Source organism: Colossoma macropomum, unplaced genomic scaffold (genome assembly GCF_904425465.1).
Source record: "Colossoma macropomum unplaced genomic scaffold, Colossoma_macropomum, whole genome shotgun sequence".
Classification (NCBI taxonomy): Eukaryota; Metazoa; Chordata; class Actinopteri; order Characiformes; family Serrasalmidae; genus Colossoma; species Colossoma macropomum.
Window position 1 is genome coordinate 17,622,244 of NW_023494791.1, and position 14,131 is coordinate 17,636,374.

Genomic DNA, 14,131 nt, shown 5'->3' on the forward strand with positions numbered 1-14,131 from the left:
TGCTGGGCCCATGCAGTGAATTCCACTACAGAATCTTGTCTGATTTTAATGCAGTGCTGCCTGTGGGCCCGAAGATCACGGCCAGCCAGTATTGGTTTTCGGCCCTGTCCCTTACATACAGATCCCTTACATATCCCTGTATTCTCTGAACCTTTTAATGATGTTCTGTAGATAATGAAATTCCAAGTTGTTTGATATTTTATGTTGAGAAAAGTTATTCTTGAATTTTTGCAGTATTTGACACAGATGTTCCACCAGCTGTTTTTTTTAAACATTACACAACTTTACCAGTCTTTTGTTGTGTCCCAACATTTTTGAAAAAGGGGTTGTAAAAGCAAAACCAGTGTGCTCAGTAGGAGCTATGTTTGCACAGTATGTAAGAAGAAACGTTACATGAGAATATACACTAGAGGTAGTACTTTCAAGACTGATAAAGTATCTAAATGATTACCACAACGTGATGCAGTTGTATGCAAAAGTTTGGGCACTTTAGTACAGTTTCTCTACTTTTTCCATCTCTGCTTTTGGTAAAGCATAATGTCATCACTGTAAAATATATTAAACATTCTAATCTGAAGAATATAAGAATATAATATAAAATAATATATATAAGAAGATCAGAATCACTTTATTTCGCCAGGTATGTTACACATACAAGGAATTTCTCTTGATGAGTATTACATGTAACATACTAAACAGACCAGACAGTACACAGACTGTTAACAAGTATTTAACTAAGGGAAAATTAAAATAATATAATAAATAGCATAAAGAATAATAAAGAGCTATGGAGAGGAGCTAAAGAAATGTGTGAATATCTGTACATATGCAAGTCTAATGACACATACTATAAAAACTATATACAGAATGTTATGAATACTTGCCCGAATGTAACATCTGTACAGTTGTGCAAATAGTATTTTGTTACAGAGGAGTTACTGTTAAACATCAAGGATGGTTTGATGGTGTAGTTTAAGGTTTAAGGTGTGTCCATTGTGGTTAATGAGCGCTACAGCTCAGGGGAAAAAAGCTGTTAGCATGTCTGGCTGTGCTGGTTTTGATGGCCCTGAATCTTCCAACATCACCCTGCTGTTGTAGATGCCCTGAAGTGCTGGCTGACCCTCTTTGCTGTCTTGATGATGCGCTGGAGTTTGGCTCGTTTTTTTGAGGTGGATGAACCAAACCAGGTGGTTATGGATAACGTGAGGATGGACTCAATGAAGATTTTCTTCAGCTATCTCATTCTTTGCTGGGCTTTCTTGGGGTTGAATACTGTGTACCTCTACCACTTCAGGTCCCTGGATATGGTGGTGCCCAGGAACTTGAGATAAACTGATAAACTGTGCTCAGTGCAAGACAGGTGAAACATTTCTCTATGAATATGTGTGGTAAAAGGAGAGTGAATAAAACGAAAGAAAAAATAAATGGAACATTGTATTGTAGTATGCTTTTATTACATTAGTTATATGTATTTTCAGGGTATTACCTTTACAACAGGCAAGTGGCAGCTAGTCCATCAGCCAGATCATCAATTCAACCAGAGGGTTGGCAGTAATTCTACAGATTGCATCACATCACTGGTTCTTTATTCCTGAAAGATCTAATGCAAAGTTCTGTAAGAAGTTCTTATTTAGTACAATTGGCTGTATGCTTAGTTTAAGATATAACTAAACAATATGTATTCATTCATCTTTTATGTCTGACTGCAGAAATAAAAAATAAAGTTTCTCAACTACACCACAAGGTGGCATATAAGCCTGTTAAGTGTTTCATAAAGTGGTGTGTGGAGAACTGCATGCAACTGAATCAGAAAAGTTTCTTGGTGTCTGATATATATATTCATTTATATTTTTTCTATTGAGCCTCACAGAGCATGTCAGAACTATTTAAAATTTGACTGCGGTTTGTTGTTTATTGAGGTGCATCATCATTAAATTAGAGATTTTTCTTTGTTTATTAAAGAAGCTGCCTGACACATTTCTCCATTAGAAAGTAGCTGAACACTCCCTGAAGTGCAACAATGCCATATTCCTCATCTTGTTCTGTTTCATATCCATTGTTTGCTGAGAAGTATTTGACTGTTCTGTTGGTGTTATCTGTTTAGACAAGTTAACACGGATCTTTTACTCTAAACTTGAAAACTGGATCAACTAAAGAAAAACCTAAAATGACTATGTGAATATAGTTATCTAAAATGTTTTAAGGTGAGTGAACAATCTTCACTGAGCTCATTTAAAACTTTAAACTGAGGACACAATTTAATTAACTTTTTTGAGCATGGTTTACCATGATGTGTAGTTATTCCAGCTTGAGAAAGTAAGCTTCATGTGTATTTATCCTGTGGCTGAAGAAAGAAGAAAGCCGCTGGTGGATACTCACTCAGGAACTGTTTGGGCATCTCACCTCAGAATCTCACCTCAAGCTAAATAAACAGAGCCATTTGTTTTACATCAGCCTATTTTCCTGTTTAGTGGAATATGTGAAACTACACACCTTCAGCCTTTAAGAGAGCCAGCAATCAGGGCTGTTATAAAGCAGTGATTACTTTACAGCTAATTATGGTTTGGGGGAGGGATGGCACTTTCAGCTAGAATAGTATAAATGGGTAGACCTTGTGTACATCTCTTTGCCTCTCTAAGCTGTCTGCCTGGATTTCAGCTAATTAAACATCACAGTTTTCAACCGTTAGTAGGAAGTAGTGATACAGGAAGATATTTTAGATGTTTCCAGAATGATGAAGGGAGCTGTAGATGATCCCTTAATGACTGAGAAAGCTGTAAAACTAATAAGAATAAACTGAATATCCCGAATGCTTCGAATGAAAAATTTGGTGATCAAATCTCAGGGTGACCAGGGTGTCCCCACCAAAAAAAAAAAAAAGTTAAATATATTGAATAAAACATATTGAAAGATATACACTGTATGAGTTAAAATTGAATAAAATAAATGCATTTATAAATGTGACAAGTGATTCCAAACTTTTGAATGCTAGTGTATATATGTCATATAGCCTAAAGTTTAAAATATAATTTTTGTCTTTTTTGATTTTATGATCCCGCGAAGTCTATGCCATTTAGCACAGACCCTGGTTTGTAAATTTCAGATTATCTGTTGACATGGCCTGGGACGTAGCCTAAATGAATATTCTAATCAAGCTTACATGGTAACCAATCATCAACAGGTCCCACCGAAACGCATCTTGCATATATTTTGGGCCGCGCGCTGATTGGCTCTTGTTAGAGATGACGCACTCTCTGGCTTACTGAATATGCAATAAGCCCCTCGCTGTAAGAGTGCAAATAAAGAGAGATAACGGGCCGCGGAAAGCGGGCTAAAACTTTTTTTGTAATGTAATGTCATGTTAGAGGAATAACTCGGGCGTAATCGCAAACCTGGGACGGGGATCCCAGGAGAGGAACAGAGTTGGAGCGGGAACGAAGAGCGAAAACTTTCCACTTCTGGGGTGTGGAAAAGCGGACGGCGCATTCAATAAACTTAGAACAAGTCCTCGAAGTTGAGACTTGTCTGAAAGTGACTGTGGGAGAGAGAAAGTTATCCGCAAAAGATGAGCTTGTTGTCTGCCATAGACAGTAGTACCTCAGTGTACCAGCCTGCACAACTCCTAAACTGGGTTTATCTCTCTTTACAAGACACCCACCAGACCAGTGCTTTCGATGCCTTTCGACCCGAGCCCAATGCTTCCCATCCGGACCTGAGCTACAGCAAGGCTCCCGCTGCCGACCTCAGCTCCTCTCTCACTTCCAACTATCTCAGCAATTTCTTTCAGCTCCCGAGAAACGAGGTAGGCCGAAAACACTCTCTGAGCTTCGTGTTATACCTGCTGTTTTGTCCACTGACAGGATTATGCGTGTTAGTTCGTGATTTTTTTTGCCCAGCGTGTAAAACTAGTGTGGATGTCTGAGCTTGAGTATGAGAGCCTATTCTTGTAGACCACACAACCGCCATGACATTTGGTATCTGCACAAGTCGTTTTTGCTGTAGGTAAATGGTGCACAGGGGTGTCTTGGCTTTCTTTGACTGAAATGTAATGTTAGTATGTTCATATTTGTTGTTGACTTCCTTTACGCATTGGCTAGTTTTACAAACTGCTTCGAAAATTTACCTTTACTGAGGAATTAGACGTCAACCTAAGTTAGCCAGTCATACGGAGACTAATCGATTAATGAGCTTAATGGTTTTGATTATTGACACACCAAACGCGGAAGTGCATGTAAAATGTAGAGTGTAAATGTTACATATTTAGGTCTATTTAGATTTGTGTACGCCTTTTTATTGGTTGATAGATGATAATAAATGATGATAAATTACTCTTATTAGCTCAGTACATAGGACTGGTCAATAGACCTGCGTTTTTGTAGGCACTATAGGTCAGTTTTCTAGATGTTTCGAGAACTCCAAATGCTTCATAAGCTAAATGTCTCGGTTTGAGGCCTATATACTGATGCAGTAAGGGTCAAAAGGTTATGGCCTGCTAAAGAAGAATAAATGCTCTAATCTGCTGTTGAGAAATATTTGATGATGACCTTTCAGAATGACCAGGCGTTGGTTTCAGCCAAAACTGAATACAGTGTTTTCTGTATTGGCATAAACACAATGATTGTGCTAAATTTAACAGTGGTATATTTATTCGGATAAAGTCACAAATCATATTAATTATTTGCTGATTGATATATATAAGGGCAAAAATCAGCATGAACCTCTGTAGGGAGTGAAAATGTTATATTATAGTTAAATAAAATTAGAAATGCATTAATAAATATGTATACATGTATGGTGGAAGACCAGCAGTTGTCAGAATAAAACAAGAATTAGGACCTCCGAAGATGGGTGTGGCTACCTGATCCATCATTGCAGTTGGGACTGTGAATAGCCAAGTTTCGAGAATAACATTGAATTGTGCAGCTCTAACTAGAGTCGTGAGATTTTAAAGAGATTTTGACTAGATTGCACTACTCAGCACAATAATTGGTTCCAGAGGCATAAGTATATGATTAAACTTGAGTTTAAAAAATAATGTTTTCTTTATGATTCCCTGTCACATCAGCTGTGAGAGAGGAATATTAGCTTTTAAAATGTATTTTGACATAACATTGTGCTCTATTATACCATCTGTATACTGCAAGTACGTAGCATGAACTGATAAATTGTTGGCGTACTTAGCACTATACACTATATAGGTTTGCAGTATCAGTGTTAGTTTGAGTATGCTTCAATTTAGTGTGTATAACTTTCACACTCTTTTCTCCCCATATTAGACGTCAATCTGCTAAGGATAATCTGCTGTATAATTGCTCTAGATGGGAGCCAAAAGTGCTGAGTGCCATTTGTGAGCTCTGTAAAAGCACTCACTCAGAGAACTACACAGTGCACCACCTCTTCCCTGAGAAAGCACTCACCTAATCAAAGGCTGAATAACAGCAACAGCTGCCTAGGTGTGCCTGTGTGTGTGTGTGGAGGGGGGGTCTACATGTGTGTGCATAGATATTTTGTATGTGCATGTGGGTTGATGTGAGTGTCTGTGAATGAACACATCTGTATAAACGTGTGTGTGTGTGTGTGTGTTTGACTGTATGAGTGTGTGTGCGTGTGTGTGAGTGTGTGTGTGTGTGTGTGTGTGTGTGTGTGTGTGTGTGTGTGTATAAGTATTGGGATCAGGGCACTGCAGGGCAGGAATAACCCTCTGAGAGGCTCTCCTGTTGAGTGAGAGAGCAGAAAGGAGAGATCTTCTCCACAAAGTGTGCGATGGCCATCTGCTCTCAGCCAGCCACTTCAGAACCTACTGCTCTCTCTGACTCTTAAAACGTCTCAAGACATCATTTTGTTGTGTTAGTATTAGAATAAAATGTTAAAAATTTGCATTAATTAGCATTAAGATTATACTTTCCTTATCTGGCTTGTTAAATGTGATTTCATTTCAGTGTATTAAGTATTTATTAAAGAACACACAATTTAAATACACACACACACACACACACACACACACATATATATATATATATATATATATATATATATATATATATATATATATATATATATATAAAACTGAAAATGTTATTATACACTCTTAAAAAAGATGGTTCTTCAAGGGTACCTCAGTAAAGGGAATGCATGCTTAAATGTTTCTTTGTATGGTAAATTCGTTCTTCAGATTGATGGAGAATGTGTTGTATGTGGTCCTATATAGAGTCTTTTCGAAAATGATTCTATATAGCACCGAAAAGAGTTATCTTACTGTTACAATGTCAAGCGTTTAACAATAGAAAAACCCTTTTTTGGTGCTATATAGAACCGTTTTCAAGCAGGTTCTATATAGAACCTTATACAACACATTCTCCAACAATCTGAAGAACGATTTCACTATGCAGAAAACCACTTAAGCATGGTACTAAATAGAAACAACTCCCTTTACTATAGAACCCTTGAAAACCTTCTTTTTAAGAGTGTGTGCGCAACAGTGCAGTTGACTCAGCTGTACTTGTGCTAGTCAATTTTATGTCTGTAGAGAACTTGCTGTGGATTCAAATTTGCATATTATGGGTCAGATTCATGTTCAAGCATAAAGCCTAGTCTTTGAAACCAGGACACTCACATTGCCGACACGATACATTGCCAGCAACTTTACGATGTGATAGTATCATGATACAAGCATTACGATATGATACAATGACAAAACACACCAGATGTACAACACACAATTTTGTTCAATGTTTTCCTTTTATTAAAAAAAAGGTAAACATTGTAATAATAATTAATAAATAAATAAGGCTGGGGAGGATGATAATGTCATTTTGTTAAATACATTATAAAATGTGGTTAGAGCACTGGAAGGCACAAGAACCTTCTGCACTTGTAATCACCAGGTCAGCATCATGGAGGCAGTAGTTAATGTTTAGGCATGTACATCTGTCTGCGAGAGTCTGTGGCTGTAAATTATCAGTGAACAACAAAATGTTCCCAAGCGTGTGCCGCAGATCACATACACCACAGTAGTATCATCTGTTTAGTTTTAACAGCACTGCAACTTGAAACTCATGATACAAACATGTTATCAAAATGCTAATGGCTGAGAGCTTACCACGGCAGACTACACTAATACTTCACAACCATAAACTAAGGTACGTCTGTGGAAGTGTAACTAAAACTACAAAACTTTTATAAAGATAAATAATTTTTAAAAGGAAGAAAAAAACATAACTTAGTTTCTTTTTCAATGGGGCACACACAAGTGAATTCATAAATGTGGATACAGCCATCTCAATATTGATATGTGTATCAGCGCAAGCTTATCCATGATATTTAGCCATATCAGTATTTTGAACACAGTTCGAGTCAGATGTTACCATTCCACATTCAATGCCCTTTCTTAGTCATGGTCCTTATAAAATTGTAATAGTGCAATTGTACAAATCTGTAACAATATAATTTAAGAATGTACACAATCCTAAAAAAAAAAAAAATTGATGTATGATCATCTGCTCTGTGGTACAGTACAGTGGCGGCTGGTGGTTAGGTTTGGGTATTAAGCTCTATGATATATGAACAAAATACAGGAAGTGGATGGGAGGGCATTAAGGCCCAACAAATATAGAGAAAGAGAATGAGATATGATTATGAAATAAATGAGTTTTTTTTTTCTATTTTAGCTTTATTAAAGCTGCACTATGTAAGATTTTTTGTTAAAATGGCAATAAGTGGCATTACAGAGTCAGGAGAAGAGTCAGATTTTGTGGGAGTTTTTCAGACCATGTCATACCAACATTAACTTACACCCTTGGAAAACATGTCCCTCCCCGAATTTTTTGAATACCCTTTCAGTGTGCACGCAATTATTATGTTCATCTGCTTGAGGGGGTCCAAAGCACAGCCGACGCAACAAAATGTTATTCCGCATGTTGTGTGCAGTTACGTATTTCCACCCAGATGTCAAAATCCCCAGAACTTACATAGTGTAGTTTTAAGTAGTGCTTAATTGCTTATATGCACAAACTGGTCCATTAGCCATGTATTTAATGCAAAAGTGCAGTAACTCAGCACAGTAGGACAAGTTCAGACAACTAATATTGAGAGAGAAAACAGTTGAATTAGTGAATCTCTAGTTATAACAGACAAAATTCAAATGTAACTGGATTCAAACACACACACACAGACACACACACACACACACACACACATATATTACAGCTGCATGTGCAGGCTATTTATGCTGAATGTAAATCCAATTTATTTGTCCTATTAGATGGTATTCTTGTTTTTATGTGTAGCCATATGTAAGTCTGCAGAAAAGCAAGTTTGGGGTTGTGTTTGTTTTCTATTTAATGTGGATTGCTCTCAGAACGGATTTGAGTGGGCAGGACAGAAAATGAATGACAGATGTAGGGTTATGGAGAAAGCTTCAATAAAATATGTTTGGTGTACCCTGAGTTTATCAAACTGATGAGGAAAGAATGGACTGGAAGACGTGAGAAAGCTGTTTAATGTCCTTGGTAGCTAAGGACAGCATAACAATCATCAGGACTTGCCAAGTATACAGTTTTACTACTATGCACCATTAGCCCTCACCAGAAAACACAGTCCTCCAAAGGATAGCCGTTTCCTCTGGAGGAAGACATCGCTTAGGCAGTTTCTTTACTTCCAAGCCTCTGAGAGTGTAACATATGAGTGTTTGACATTCCTGCGCTCACTGTGGTTATAATACAGCCCAATGTGCAAACCACAGTCTGATGCAGTGATCATTAGGCTTAAGTTGGAGTGTACCTTGGGACAGGCTAAACTTTGTGAACTTATGCTCAATACTCACTGTGTCTTATAGTTTTACTACATTTAAATTAAGAGATAATTCAGAGAACTGTTCATCAAATATGAGTCCAGCTTTTTCCAACTCGCTTGTGGTTATACAACTGTTTTTACACGTTTCCTGTTCCTGTTGTTTTATGAATCTGTTGACTTGCATGATTTATGGATTCATGTCAGCTTTTCCATGTTTCATCAGACAGATTTAAAATGATGTAACTCTTCAAATGCCACCTGGTGTGCAGTACAGAAGTTCCTAACACTTAAATGTTAGTTGTTTCTTGTTTAAAATTTCATATAATTATTTTTGCTAGTGCCCTCTTGTTCACTTTTTCTTTGCAGGCCTTAAATAATGGCTTATACAAAAGCGTCTCCCCATATGGCTCTCTGAACAACATAGTGGATGGGTTGAACTCTCTAACGGACCACTTCTCTGACCTCTCCCTGTCCTCGGAGCCACGCAAGCCCAGCAAGAGACCTCCACCAAACTACCTGTGCCATCTCTGCTTCAATAAGGGTCACTACATCAAAGACTGCCCTCAGGTAAGACCCTACCATTCCACATCACCATTCCACATGTACAGTATGAGTATGAGAGAGAGAGAGAGAGAGAGAGAGAGAGAGGAGAGAGTTGCATTCAACTTGTCAAACAAGCATCTCTCTGTCTTTTTAATCATGTGTTTTGTTGTACGTGCTGTATTGCGCTTTGCAGTGCTGCTGAGGCCTTTGAATAATTGTGGTTTAATGTAGGCAAACAAATTTTTCAATGATTTTTTCAAAAGATTTGATTAGCAAAACACATCATGCAATCTTGCTTGTGCTCTCATCTCTGAGCAGCCACTCTTCCGTCTGAAGGAATCATCAGAGACTTTATGTATGAATTTTAATCAACAAGAAATTAATCACAAACGTGTCTTCTATTGAGAAATCGAAGAAGTCACTTCAGTATGTGGCAACATTTGTGACACAGATGTAAGTAGTAGCTCTCTTAGTAGTTGTATATAGGGGATACTGCTAAGCTTGGACGACTGTGTAAAATTTAGACAAACTGTTATCTTCTTCAGAGATAAAAGGTATTATCATGATCCAAGTTCAGTTACAAAGTACCATATGTGAGTGTTTCAGAGCCTTAACCTGTAGCTTGTATTTTTCATGCTGGTAATATAATTACCTTACTATTACAAACTGGAATAGCCGGACTAGGCGCCCTTTTTCTGGACAAGCACGTCCATTTTACTTACCGATCTGTCGATCTCATGTACCAGAATTTCTTTGTTTATTTTGCATTATTCCCCAGCATTCTTTGCCAGGTTGAAAATCTATGTTATAAACTTTCCATGTGACATTCAAAGTATGAATGTTTATATAGCAGTACAAAAAGCAAAAAAAAAGAAAAGAAAAAATGCGACATAAAAGAGAGTGAAAGAACAGTAATTTGCATAGTATTGACGGTTGTTTAAATTGTCATGATTTTCGATAATATCAGTGATTGGCTCAAGGTTAGATACTACAAGTGAGAGCTTTCTTGATTGATAGAATCTTTATTACTTACGTTTGTATGTTTGTAAGTTTGTGAACTCGCTAATATTCCATATATATATATATTTCAGCAAATAACAGTTACACCATTTGACATAAATTCAAAGCACACTTTGAGAAGTATATTTTGTTGCGCAAGTTGTGTATATATGAACATGTAGCTTATAGTATGTAATCACAAAATTGCATAGTGCAGTACTCACTATTTAATATTTAGCAGTCAGTCATTTCTATTAAGATGCCGGCAGCAGTGTTTATTCTGCAAGACTGCACATTATACGTCCAATAGTCATGCCTCTGCCACAGCTGTTTAGGTTTTGCTGTCGTCAAATCCTACATAATAAAAGAACAATTGTAAATGATTTCATTATTTATAGTACGTGTATCCCTTAGGCCTCTTCACTCTTTAACTCTAATTCCAGTAACTGGAATCTTTTCTAGATCAACTACAAGATTTTTGAAAATGAGACAATGTCATCTTTACTTTCAGGCGGTTAGCATTTTATGGTCTTTGGACACAAAGAGAGGGTGAGGTACTTGCTAAGATCCAGACTTGAGTCAGAGCTGCATGGAATGGTAATGCACACCAGATGTGGGATTAAAATGGCAAGCCTCCCTTTATGAAAGATGATGAGGGTTCCCTGCAGACCGCTAAAAGACCTGTCTCGTGATAAAATACCTCCACCTCTTTTGTGCACGACTCAGGTAATTTACTGACAGTGTCTCTGACATTTGCTACGTCGTGTGTTGAATCAGCTTTGGATTTAGTAATGATATTTGTAATCTTCAAAAGCTGTAGTTACATCATCACTGAACCCACAGTAGGTTGTGATATGGTCGTTACTGCAATCGAGATATGGATTGTATCTAAGAAAATTAAAACAAAATGATATTTTGCATGTGTTCAGGCTGGTCAAGCTGAATAAAATGTGATTCAGCTTACGTAATCCAGAAATATTCATAGCAATGCTAAGTGAGTTTGGTTTTTGATTATATGCAGTACAGGAAAAGAGTTACTGAAAGTTTGCCTCTTCTGTTTTATGAACACAAAACTCCCCTGACAGTCACGCTCGTAGGAAATCATTGTGTGTGTTGTGTGGATGTGTAGCAGCTCTGGAGCTGGGGCGTAGTGTAAATCACAGGCAGATCTGTCCTGTTTTAAATTTCAGACCTCATGTTAATGCCAATGGAAACACAAGAAAGACCAGTCCCCAGACAGTGTCCACACCTACTTGTTTCAAACGCTGTAGCGATTCAGCTCCCCTTGAGTCTTACTCTTTATGATTTACTTACCATTTATCGTAGCCACACAAATACTTACTCACTCTTCTCAATGTGCCTAAGACAGAGCATGAGTGAGGTTCACTCATGGATGTTCCCAGAAAAGGACAGTTGCACAATGGTGCATTTGGGCGAATCTCAGCTTTCTTCCTGTTCTCTGAAAGGAAATAAATTCCAGGATAAGCTGGTCCCCACTACGGGTTAGTCATGTCCAGAGGACTACGAGCGCTCTGCCAATACAAACAGTGGGATCTTACTTCACAGGGCACAGCGGGCCTTATGATCTATGGCCAGCTGTGAGAATCACATTCTCCTGTATTCTCCCAGAGCACACCCTGCATCCCCACTCACCCATCCCACACATGAGCCGTGCTGGCCCAATCTCTTCAGACAGCACGGAGGCCAAATTACAGAACACTGTGTCTGGGGGTGTCTGGACAAGCACAGGCCGGATAGGAATCAGTGAAAGTCATGGCTCAGTAGGAACAGAGCGTGGGGGGCAGGAAGCATGTGTGTTGGTTGCGGCCTGCTGGTGCATACAGCACGCACAGGCAGCAGAGCACAGGCCAGTCTCACTGTCCCATGTGTCAGTGAGTGGAAATAATGGTGGCCATGGCAGATGGGTCTACAGGGAATGCTAGTTAGAAGAATGAAAACCATAGGGCTGGCAGCTGTTGACCAATGCTGCTCTGCTTAGGGCCAGCCAGAGGGGGTTATGTAAACACACCTCTTTTGTTCTGATGTTCATTATCAGCATCGTTCTATCAAAATTTAGGCCTAGGTCTGAGCACCTTGTCAGGTTATTGCTGTTAAAGGATGTTCCTACATGCGGTATTTCCCTATACTTAAAGCTGCACTGTAAGATTTGGTAAAAAATCGAAAGGAGCAGCGTTTCTGGGTCAGAAGCACACTAAAATATGGTGGCTGTGCACCGCTGAGAGTCACCCTGTAAAGTCTGAAATAATAATTTAAAAGTTAGAGGTGTGGGGTCAGATTTCGTGAGAGTTTTTCAGACTGTGTCATACGTCTTTATGCATTAACATCAATACACAAAGTCTCAAAAAGAAGATCCAGCTCAATGTTTAGGTCTACAAAATTAACATTGTACTGATATAATTACTGTAACATATAGTTCACCTTCATCCTCAGTAGATGTGTCTTTTACCAAGTTTTTCCTGAATTCTCTTGGAATACTCTTTCAACTCGCTCGCAATCAGATTTATCCGCTCGGGAAGGGGTCCAAGGTACAACCAATGTTATAAATTTGTTCTTTGGGACATTGTGTGCAATTACACATTTTCACCAGAGGGGTCTCTAAATTCCCAAAACTTACATTGTGTAGCTTTTAAAAAAGGTTGACAGAACATGCTTATAATAGACAATGAGCAGGCGTTGAAGCATCTGCCAATTGACCTCTGTTATAAATCTGTTTTGAGCCAAAGTCTTTTTCCATTCTTGTACAGGGAAATATGTCGAAATGATTGTCTGTGGTAATTTGTAGCTGTGTGCTACAAATGCAGCGGATAGTGACGAGTTTGAAAAACGTTGGCGTATTCCTTTAAAATTTTGATTTGTGCCTCGCAGTTGGATATTAGCTTTAGTGCATGGTAGCTTGCAGCGGGATTTCCTCATGGAAAATATGTTTGTGTGTGTGTGTGTGCTGGAATGCAGGTTTCAGAACTGTGAGTGCCTCGACATGTAAGCTCAGCTTGTGAGTCACAAACTCTGCAATGCATCCCTCATGCCAATGCCCTTTTTTGTGTCACACACTCATAGTGACACCGCTGGTCATTCACGGCAAGCATTCTTATTGCTAGCCACATCTTCATCATCAATGTGGCTCTTGTTAGGAACAGAATACTATGTAGTGTTTTAAGTAGGGTCATAACAAGGTCCTAATTATATTCAAATCACCCACTTGCATTTTCATCCACTGAAGTATGTGCTAATGATATGCCATGCACATTCGACTCAGTTGCTTCTCTTACAGGCTCTTGCTTCGTAAATCATCTAGTAATATGATCGTTGGTTGGCGATGAAGGAAATGATGCTTGAAAGAAGTTGAAACAGATGCGTTGAACTAAATCTGGAAGCTTGATATCTTTGAAGGGGCAATATGATGATTCTCTTATGTTGATCAAAAACACATGAATCCCATTGATTTTATACAGAGGTCCCTTTATTCCTTTGAGATAATGCGTCTTTTGTTCAAATTGCAATCATGGCAATGGAATGTGTATATATAGCCATGTTTCCAACTTCATTTTCCCTTCTGGATTCTCCAGCTGTAATTTGCTGCTTTTGAGTAGGTGTTTCAGTAACAAGTTTCCGGATTGTAGCAATGGAATTAGCACAAGCTCACTCAAAGGCCTCTGATGGCTGTGGATCTCTTGAAGTAGTTGTAGTATCAGTATACTAAACAGAATACAGTCTTAGCTATTAGGAATGTGAGACTGTGTTACACATTTAGACAGTTTTAGTACTGTATAGTGTATAT

General features: G+C 38.3%; 1 protein-coding gene across 1 annotated transcript in view; it reads left to right on the forward strand.

Moving 5' to 3' along the window:
- The first annotated feature begins 3,275 nt into the window (after nucleotides 1–3,275).
- The window catches only part of zcchc24 (zinc finger, CCHC domain containing 24), a 41,763-nt gene continuing 30,907 nt past the window's right edge, over nucleotides 3,276–14,131 (forward strand). The window contains exons 1-2 of the mRNA XM_036574180.1: nucleotides 3,276–3,802; nucleotides 9,157–9,357. Coding sequence (XP_036430073.1) covers nucleotides 3,566–3,802; nucleotides 9,157–9,357 — 438 coding nt within the window. The 5' untranslated portion in view covers nucleotides 3,276–3,565. The remainder of the gene's footprint in view (nucleotides 3,803–9,156; nucleotides 9,358–14,131) is intronic.